We start from the raw sequence: 10,458 nt of genomic DNA, 5'->3' as shown, positions 1-10,458 counted from the left end.
CTCTCCTCTCCTTTTTCCGTGCAAGCTTCTTCCTGGTGGACCCCACCACCCCTCGTCTCTGGTATAGTGCAGGGACGCGGACGGGACGAAACCGGGACGGAAGTTCGTCCGGATACGAACGGGGGGCGAATGCATGAACGGAAATTCGTCCGGAGACGAACGGACGAGACAAATACATGGACTGAAATTCGTCCGGAGACGAACGGACGGGACGAGAACGGGACGACAGGACGAACGCCGGGACGGAAACTCGTCGGGAGACAAACGGACGGAACAAACACCAGGACGGAAATTTGTCCGGAGACGAACGGACGGGACGAACGCAGGGACAGAAATTCGTCCGGTGACGAACGGACGGGACGAATGCCAGGATGGAAATTCGTTTGGGGACACACGGATGGGACGAACACCAGGACGGATATTTGTTCGGGGACGAACGGACGGGACAAACGCCGGGACAGACGTTCGTCCAGGGACGGGCGTTCGTACGGGGACGAACGCCAGGATGGAAATTCGTTCGGGGACGAACGGATGGGACGAAGACCGGGACGGAAATTCGTTCGGGGACGAACGGACGGGACGAACACCGGGACGGAAATTCGTTCGGGGACGAATGAACGGGACGAACACCGGGACAGATATTCGTTCGGGGAGGAACGAACGGGACGAGCACCGGGACAGAATTTCATCTTGGGGCGAACGGACGGGACGAGCACTGGGACAGAAATTCGTCCGGGACGAACGGACGGGACGAGCAGTGGGACAGAAATTCGTCCTGGGACGAACGGACAAGACGAACACCGAGATGGAAATTCGTCGGGGCACAAACGGACGGGATGGCTTTCCTATCGTCGGATGAAAAAACTGTCCCGCTCTGTGGTCTCCGACAATGGATGGTAAAGGAAGGACGAAAATCCGTCACATTTGCTTCCCACGGTCGAGATCTTGTCACATGGCAAGGGACTACGAGAGGGAAAGAGGAAGCAGGTGAGAGGAGGGGGAAGAGCGAGGAAGCCGGTGACGGTGCACAGGAGGGGGTGGAGGGGGAGGGACAGAGAGCCAGAGTATAGGGCATTAAAAAAACGTTATTTATTTTCGTCCGGGACTTAAGGACGGGACGATTTTTTTTCAGACAGGACGAATCTGGCAGACTCGGGACACGGACAAGCTATTTTGTCCGCAGACGAATTCCTGAATGGAACGGTTCGGACATATCTGAAAATATATGTCCACGTCCCGGATGGTCTGGAACTATATTATCTGGTAGTGGATGACGGATGACGCGTCCCAGGAAGTTGGGATGAGGTAATTTAAAAAAATAAATGAAACCTTTTTAAAATGATTTTTTTGTCAAAAGTATAACAAGATTGATTCAGGTTAGTTGTTGAAGTATTTGTGACAAGAGCAGTGTGTGCGAACAGTGTTTGCAAATAGTGGGCAAACAGACTAACTGTTCGGATGAGGGAATTTTAAAAAAATAAATGCAATATTTTTAAAATGATTTATTGGTAAAAAAGGATTTTGATTAAGGTTTGTTGTTGATCTCGTGTAGGGATGGGAAAAAAGTTCCATTTTTTTGCAAACAGTTTTTGGAGCATGTATGCGAACAATGTTTGCAAACATTGGGCAAACAAACTAACTGTTTGGGTGAGGGAATTTTTAAAAATGAATGAAATGTTTTTCAAACGATTTTTTGGTAAAACAATGACAATGATTTAGGTTAGTTGATCTATTTTAGGGATGGGAAAAAAGTTTCCTTTGTTTGCAAACAGTGTATGCAAGCAGTGTTTTCAAATAGTGGGCAAACATACTAACTGTTTGAGAATAGGAGGCAGGAATTTCTTATCGTGGAACGATTATGATTTACAAGTTTATAAGGTGGGGATCTATAGGAGAAGTGTATGATCTATATCTGTTATCTTTTGTCCTGTTTTGTCACAAAGTTGTTCTCTATATTAAATTTAATTGTTCCGCTTGAAAATATTTTAGGGATGGGAAAAAAGTTTCCTTTGTTTGCAAACAGTGTATGCAAGCAGTGTTTTCAAATGGTGGGCAAACATACTAACTGTTTGAGAATAGGAGGCAGGAATTTCTTATCGTGGAACGATTATGATTTACAAGTTTATAAGGTGGGGATCTATAGGAGAAGTGTATGATCTATATCTGTTATCTTTTGTCCTGTTTTGTCACAAAGTTGTTCTCTATATTAAATTTAATTGTTCCACTTGAAAATATTTCATTTCATATATTGTTCTTCCTGAGATTTCAAGACATACCCAATTAGAAAATTCAAAATTTCTTGATTATATCGATCTTTATAATTGGTTATCTCATAATGAATCTATAATGATATTTGAAAGGCATCAAATTTGCAATTTTTTCACTCATTACAATATGCTGTTATGAAATTCACAAAATGTACAACTTAGACCTTTGAGATGTCATAATAGATGCATTGTGAATGCTTGACCTGCAATAAAAATATTTGGCCCAAGCCAAAAAGCTGTTGGTCCACTTCATAAAATGAAAAGAATGATCTTTGATATGCAGGAACAACAAAAAACAACTATCCCTCTCTTTCCTCTCTTCGGTGCTACCTTTTCTTTGCAAGTGATGGGATTGGGATGTACAATAAACTCTTTTCTGAGGATGACAGGAACAACTCTTATGTCAATTAAGTAAAAATGTTACAGTCTCTTAATTAAAATAACTTCAATCCCAGTGGTGGCGATAGCATCAACGCATCGACACCAGAAGTGCCACCACCGTCAACCGAAGTCAACACCACTGCTAAGGACACGCCGCCATCGTCACCAGACCAAGTCCACGCACCAGCATCAGACACGTCTCCACCCACGCACGCCCCTTCACGCGTCCTGACATGTCGCCAAAGGCAGATCCAGAACTTCCCCCTGACCTGATGCGAAACCACGTCGCTCGTCATGCCGCTCGTCTTTATTTTTATTTTATTTAACTATATTTTCTCTTTCCTCCAAGGCCTATATGTATAGGCCAATGTTCCAAGAAACAGTTAGGCAAGTCATAATTTAGGAATCGAGTTTTCTTTTAACTCTTCTTGGAGGACTTGCCCTACCCTCCTTCCCTACCTCTGATCACCGCCACCGCCGTCGTCGTCGCCCCACGCCTCTGGTCGCCTTCTTCTCTTCCTCTCTCTCTCTGCCTCTCTTTCTCTCCCCACCCCTCTTCCTTCCTTCGTCGTGATCTGTCTGCCAGCATCCGACGCCAAGGCTGCCCACCTCAAGTGCCCTAGCGTCGGCTGCCCGCGCAAGTGACAACCCTGCCCGCACAGGCAACTGACGCGGCCGTCCGCGCTGGAGACTGCCCCGCCCACGCAGGCAGCCAACGCGGCCGCCCGCGCAGGCGACAGCCGTGCCCGCGCAAGCAGCCAACGCGGCCACCCGCGCAGGCGACGACCTTGCCCGCGCAGGCAGCCAACGCGCCGCCGCGACGGGCGAAAACCCTGCCCGCAGGCAGCCAACGCGCCGCCGCGCAGGCGGCAGCCGTGCCCGCGCAAGCAGCCAACGCGGCCACCCGCGCAGGCGACGACCTTGCCCGCGCAGGCAGCCAACGCGGCCGCCCGCACGGGCGAAAACCCTGCCCGCACAGGCAGCCAATGCGGGCCGCTTGCGCAGACGATGCCCCACCTGCACCCGTCCGTCTGCGTTCCTCACTCGCCCGTCACGCTCCTCCCCAGGGCCTCTCAACGCCCGGAACGCCCAGATCTCTCATCCATTGGGCCATACAATGCCCGGAACGCCTAGTTACGTCACGACCTGAATTTCCCGCAACCTCATCACGCACTCTAGTGCCGAGGTACGCCTGAACTCTTTGGTGTCGGGTGTTATTTGTCCAGTGTTCCGCGAGGATTCTTCCACCGCGGTCAGATTTGATTTTGAATATCTCTTTCTTTCCTCAAAATTCCTCCTTTCGTGAGATTTCCTGCGAACGTGAATTCGAGTATTGGATTTGGTGCCTTGGCATCGTCGCGGTGGTTGAAGACAGTACTCCCACCCTCGACGAGGAACGGGGCTGCACCATCATCATTTCATCGGTTTTAGGTTTTCAAATTCGATTGTGTGAATTTTGCGGTCTGTTTTTATCCCTCTACCCAAACCCGTCCAACATTCCACCACCATTGTCATACCTGTCCCCCTTGTCGTCTCTCCCTTAGTCGTCCTGCATCACCCAGAGATTGAAGGTTCTGATTTGAAATTTGATCTCAGATCTGATTTCTAGATTTCATATCTTGCGTCCTAGAAATCATTTATTTAATTTTTATAGCAATCAGATAATGAATTGATCCAGGTGAAAATGAGGATAATTTAGTTGCTTCTTTTCTCTCATTCATTTATTGAGTTTTAATTTCTGAATGAATTGTCAAATGTTTGTAAAGAAACTGAAAATGAATATAAGCACATTTTGTGGATTTTTTTTGTCGACCGATGCCGAATTTCCCATCACTATCTGGTACATATTATTTCTCTATGTGTATATTTATGATCTTATTTTTAATTACTCGCTATTTATCATTATACCAATCCCCTTTCTCACTGTTTGGATCTCTTTATCTGTTGATTTATCTCACTCCCTCAAACCCTACATACCTCCCTCTCCCAATATCTCTTTCATTCTCTCTCTTTCCCCCTATCTATAGTTATGTGTCTATTGATCTCTCTTCAACTATAACTCTCCTGTTACTCTTTTTCAGGCCATCTATTTTTTGCTATACATGCTTTATCTTTATCCATCTTTTTTTTCTCACTATAGTCCTCTATCATCATCTCTCTTTCAATCTTTCTTTCTGTGTGCTATTTACACCTACACTCATGTCATCGTTCAAAATTTCATGCAGTGTTTTCATTTCCCTAATAATAGGTATCTTATTTTGAAACAGGATGCTGATTTTAATAAATCCGTAAGTCACTCGATTTTAATGCAAGAACAATGCAACCTACTTCCCACAATTTTATTTTTCTATTTGGTCATTTTTTATTCATTGTCTGATCTCTTCTTGCAACGCATGTTTTGTCATTTCAAAAAAAACTTATTTTCATCAGCATTTATAACTATACACAAAAAATGTATGGTAGCCAGTATTTGCATTAAAATGCATCTAATTGGTATTAGTTTAGAGAATATCAACATTTAAAACAATATGTGAACAAATGTGTGTATGGAAATATCAAAATTTTTGTATTATTTTATTATAAAACATGACTTTAAAATAATTTTGAAGGTCCATTTTTATGTATTTATTTCACCGAAAATTTCTAAGGATTTTAAAATTAAAATTTGATATTTTTTAATTAAAATTTCTTGATTTTCCTTGGTTTAAAAGTTTTGTGTGTAATTTTGAAATTCTTTTTTGTGCAATCAAATGAGGCTTTTTCCTTATATTAGAGTAGAAATAAATATTTTTTCTAAATTGGTTCATGCTAGACCAAAAAGCCCTCACATTTCAAAGAGGCATATCAACCATTGCTGCAAGGAAAATTGGGGCTGAGCCTTAGCAAGACAGGCATGTCAAACCAACTGAATGGCCTGTCGCATGAGAGCGCTGATTGGGTTTAATTTAGAGTGATGTGGGTTATCCAACACTTACCAAGTGATATACAAAAGGAATCATCTTGCTGATTTAATTGTGCCTTTTAACCCATTTTCATATTTATTTTTACTTAATATGAGACTAAAACTCGCTATGTCACTCACTGATCATTTTTAAATGATCTGTGCCCTCAATTCAACGCTTAATGACCTTTCATAACTGGGTCTTGATTTAGTTTTTTAAAATGTAATCATTCTTTTACTAAAGTGTAAAAGTTCAAATCATATCATTAAAGCTTAATAATGATCCCAAATGAACTTCAACAGTAAATTTTATATTTTAAAACTATTAAATGGTATTTTGAATATGATTGTCAACAATACTTAGCACTAAGTGAGAGCATATTCTGAAATAATTAAATATATTTTAAACATTGGATGTCAGGATCACCAAGTGGTGATGGACCAATTGCACAAAGTCGGAAAAATATATTCAACTACCAATCGAAATGTGCCGGATGATCCTTGGAAGTGTAGTCCTCATCAGCCATTACCCTTGATTGGTCCAGGTGGTCTAATGAGGGTGGGTTGCTTTCAACTTCAATCTATTTTTATGATATAACTTAGAAATATCCACATCATAGTGTCATTCTGAATTGGTTTTACACATTTCTCCTGAGATTTCGTCAACATGAAACATAATATTATAAAAGTAGAATATATTAGATCAGGCTAAGATAAATTGATGATCATAAACTATTTCTATGATATGGCTTAGTAATAGCAACATCATAGTGACATTTTGAATTGGTTTTACTCAATCCGCCTGGGATTTCGTCAACATGAAACAAACATTTTAAATGCAGAATATATTACATCAACTGAGATACATCGATGATCATAGACTATTTTCATGATATGGCTTAGTAATTAGCCAAATCAGATAACATTCTGGATTGGTTTTACACTTTCCTCCTGTGATTTCTCAACATGAAACAAAATAAGAAAAGTAGAATATATTACACCAGATTGAGATACATTGGTGACCATTACCTTATTCACATTTTTAACAAATCTAACATTTGTTTTCACCACTTCATTTACAGCCAAGTAAATAAAACCAAAGAATCAATGCTCGTTGGAACAAACAATGAACAAATCTATCAACTTCAGTGGTACAGCCCATCTCTTTCTCTTTCTCTCTCTCTCTCTCTCTTTCACTCTGTTTCTCCTATGTACCTGTCATAGATAGATGGTGCTTCAGACGAGAGATCTCCTCTCTTCATCATCCTGCCTGTTCTCCCAAGGGCGCTGACTGGCCATCTCAGGTGGTGAGGATGGGAGATGGAGACGCCTTTCCCTCCGCTGCTTCGTGTCCTTATTCTCCGGGAGAAGCTTCAGGATGACACCCATGGCTATCAGAATGAGGCCCGTTGCATGCTGCTCCGTCAACGGCTTCGTAAAGATGACGTACGACAGCAGAAGCGTCACTGCCTTCCTCGCTGTCGTCACCTGCCATAAACAACCCAGCTTAGCATTCCAATCCCATAATTCAGGGTTCAATTAAGAGTTCTGCAGTCGGCCTACCATGGCGGTGGCGGCGGCACCAAAGAGCGCAATAAGAGAGAGCACGGAGACCTGCCCCACGAATGTCGCCATCGCTTCGAAGACGAGTACGAGGTACACATACGGGTGCTGATAGAAAATTTACCCAGAACGTCATTTATTCTGCGCAACTAAGGTTCTTGCATCTTTATCATAATTTTCCGACGATCATCTTTCTTCCAAGAGATAGCATTGCAGGAATTCACCTGGTAGCATGAATTCCAGGCCTTGAAGAGTTCCCCAGTGAGGAGCATGGGAGGGATCAAGAACGGCAGGCCGACCACCGTGGAGCAGAAGAGCATCTCTGTCTGCGGATTACGTAAAATGAGTTAATTAGCGTGAAAATCCAGTAAATGTAAACACAAGAGAAAAAACACACCTGGGTAGTCTCCGGGTTCATGGTAAAGATGGCTTCTTGGAAGTTACCCACGAAGGAGTCCATGATCAGGGCAGCAGAGACCATGCCCACGCCGATAACGCTGAAGTTGGGTGAGGTGTGAGCATCCGCCAGAGTGAAGAGGATCAGCCCCACGACGAGGAGAACCGCAGAGACGTACTCGTGGGGCGGGTACTTCCGCCGAAGACCTGGGATGAAGGCGCCCATCACCATCACCGGTAAGACCTGCACTTTGATATGGTAGAACAATGTTAAGATTCAAGCACCCACCACAGTGCTACAAGTTATACAATGTCAAGATACAGCTTGAGGACAAGCTGGTTTTTTAAGGGGGGGAGCAATGATAGGATCCTAGGGATAATTTCATCATGTTAGCCCACTGGGGCATTTCAGTCATCTGCTATTATGTATTTCCCTTTAAATAGGGATGCCCTCCCTTTAGGAGGGCAGCCAAGAAGAAAGAAGAAGAGGTGTTCTTGTCCCCCTTCTCCTCGTCTAGGTCTAGTTTCTCTCTAATCCTTCTATGATCCCCGTCCTTCGTGATCGTCTCTATTTCATCCTGTCTTCAGGTAACTCGTTTCGGCCTTCCCCCGACCATTCCCGTTCTCCTCTCTACCCGGGGAACTTCCACCTCGCCTCGCCCGTCTACTCCCCTCGGATACGAGACCAGAGTCGGGATCGTATCACACTTTTCATATGGTAGAACAATGTTAAGATTCAAGCACCCACCACAGCGCTACAAGTAACAATTCCTCAAAAAATTTTCTTGGAGGTGCTGTTTTCAACAATTAGAACCAAAAGTCCCAAAAAACAGACGAACCAGTATGGATTTTCCACTGGCTCGGCTGGTGTTCTTCAATCGCCTACCGCTGTGTTAAAAATTACAGGATAAACTAAACGGAAGAATATGCTACTTCCATACCCATTGTTGACAATGTCGCTTGGAAATTATGTGGATTAAATTTTGGCGATTATCTCATTTAACAATGATAGAAAGGGCGCAACATTAAAAAATGTTCACCTTGGCGAACTTGAACATGAGCTGAGTGGGTTCTTTAAGTGCCTACCGCTGTCTTAAAAACTACAGGATAAACTACACGGAGGAATGTGCTACTTCCATACCCATTGTTAACAATGACGCTTGGTAATTATGTGGATTGAATTTTGGTGATTATTTCATTTAATAATGGTAGAAAGGGGGCTACTTTCAACAATATTTTACCTTGGTGGACTTGAACATGAGCTGAGCAGGGTAATTGAGGAAGGCAAGGGAGCCCTTGGTGAGGCCGTGGGATCCCATGAGAACAGCAGATAACTTAACGTAGGTTCTCCAGGGGTTGACCATCTGCTTCGTGGTGAAGCCCTGGAGGAGGATAAGGCCGAGGTAGACGAAGCCCTGGACGAAGGTGAAGTACCAACCATAGCTGGAGAACACAAAGAGTTCATCTTTCAAGAACTGGGGATCGATGCAATAGAAGATGAAATCCAAGAAGCTTACCTGAAGTGGAGACGATTGTACACGTATTCCTGCGGTTCGAAAAAAGAAGAAGATATTTTTACCCAGATTTTTTCCCCCAAATTGACGCTCAACCAAGAAAAAAAAATCACGAGATTCATAAAAGAAAGAGGGTGGTTTAAGAAAGAACGCAGATCTTCACAAGAAATCATCAGAAGACGCGATTCCATCGGGAGGATTACCTCGCAGATGCCGTTGACCAGGTACCCGAAGAAGAAGCCCGAAGAACAGATGAGGAACTGCTGCCATTTGGGCCGATCGGTCAATCTTATGCCGAGCAGAGACCAAGACTGCTCCTCTGCTCCCTTACCCATCTTCCCTTTTCTCTCTCTCTACGTGTACAGACAAAAGAATTCAAGAGAGAAGGGGAGAAGAGAGCCTGTAAAACCCACACGCGGCAAATCAGAAGGGGAAGATCGAAGGAGAGGAAGAAGTACAGCAATCAAAACGCGTGTAACCTTCGGGTCAAAGCTCAGTACATCTCAACTAGAACGCAGTTTCCCATCTTCTTCTTCTTCTTCTTCCTCTTCTGAAAGATGGGTCGTCAGATTCTGATGGAATAGCGGAAGTCGCAGGGTAGTTTGTTCAATTTCTTCTTGCTGGTAGGAAGGTGGGTATTGACAGAGATGGGTCGTGGACCTCGAGGAGAGAGGTCAGAGCCGTGAGGACGACGCCACGCTAGCAATGGCTCAAGACACGTGCAGAGACGCGGGCCGATGGACAAGGGCTGGCACTGGGAATAGTCTTCCTGCACCGGCAGGGTCATGGGGGGCGATCGCGACTGCCCATCCTCCTCTCTCTCTCTCTCTCTCTCTCAAATCCTCTTTCTATCTCTAATTTATCTGCATTCTGAAGATAATCTCTCTGCAACAATTTTAATATTTGGATTTATTGGTTTTCTTGCCCAGACTTCCTAGGATAAAGACTTTTATTTATTACTAACTAAACTAACTAAAAAGTTGTAGTTCGGGATCATCCGGGACGTGGACGATGGACAGGATGGGACGAATTTCGTCACGTCCCGCGTCCAAAATTTTGCAGATTTGTCCACGTTCCGTCCATAAAAAAGCGTCCCTCCCTCATCCTGGAAGAGATTTTGTTTTAAAATTTAGGGCATCACTCTGGCTCTCTGCCCTTCCCCCTCCTCCACTACCTCCCTGTGCGACTCGCCGGCTCCGTCTCACTTCCTGCTCTCTCCCTCTCTCTCACCCTCTCTCCCTGCTCTCTGATGCCAGACATTGACGGTGTCGTACTCTGGACGGTATCGAGACGATGCTCTGATACCAAGATGATACCGGACGTCGCCGATGTCTTCGTCCGAAGGATAAATCACTAAGAAGCTGTAACTACGTGATGATGTGGATCCTAGGTGGAT

General features: G+C 44.2%; 1 protein-coding gene across 1 annotated transcript; it reads right to left on the bottom strand.

Moving 5' to 3' along the window:
* Positions 1-6,566: 6,566 nt before the first annotated feature.
* LOC144716642 (UDP-N-acetylglucosamine (UAA) transporter family) lies at positions 6,567-9,870 on the bottom strand. Its single transcript, XM_078591825.1, has 8 exons — positions 9,542-9,870; positions 9,266-9,462; positions 9,066-9,094; positions 8,790-8,991; positions 7,550-7,792; positions 7,377-7,478; positions 7,153-7,260; positions 6,567-7,077 (listed from the first exon to the last, which is right to left on the bottom strand). Exons 2-8 carry the CDS (start codon positions 9,395-9,397, stop codon positions 6,826-6,828), a joined length of 1,068 nt encoding a protein of 355 aa, XP_078447951.1. The 5' UTR covers positions 9,398-9,462; positions 9,542-9,870; the 3' UTR covers positions 6,567-6,825.
* Between the last annotated feature and the right edge of the window lie 588 nt (positions 9,871-10,458).

Source organism: Wolffia australiana, chromosome 2, assembly GCF_029677425.1.
Source record: "Wolffia australiana isolate 7733 chromosome 2, ASM2967742v1".
Lineage (NCBI taxonomy): Eukaryota > Viridiplantae > Streptophyta > Magnoliopsida > Alismatales > Araceae > Wolffia > Wolffia australiana.
Note: the sequence above shows the minus strand (reverse complement) of the source record. Positions and strands in the feature narration are given on the sequence as shown.

Bases quoted from the DNA above. Each gene is read 5' to 3' on its own strand.
- LOC144716642 (XM_078591825.1), bottom strand. From the start codon at position 9,397: ATGGGTAAGGGAGCAGAGGAGCAGTCTTGGTCTCTGCTCGGCATAAGA. The intron at 8,992-9,065 runs GTAAGCTTCTTG...TGTGTTCTCCAG, and splicing joins TACAATCGTCTCCACTTCAG to CTATGGTTGGTACTTCACCT. The intron at 7,261-7,376 runs GTGAATTCCTGC...ATTTTCTATCAG, and splicing joins CCTGGAATTCATGCTACCAG to CACCCGTATGTGTACCTCGT.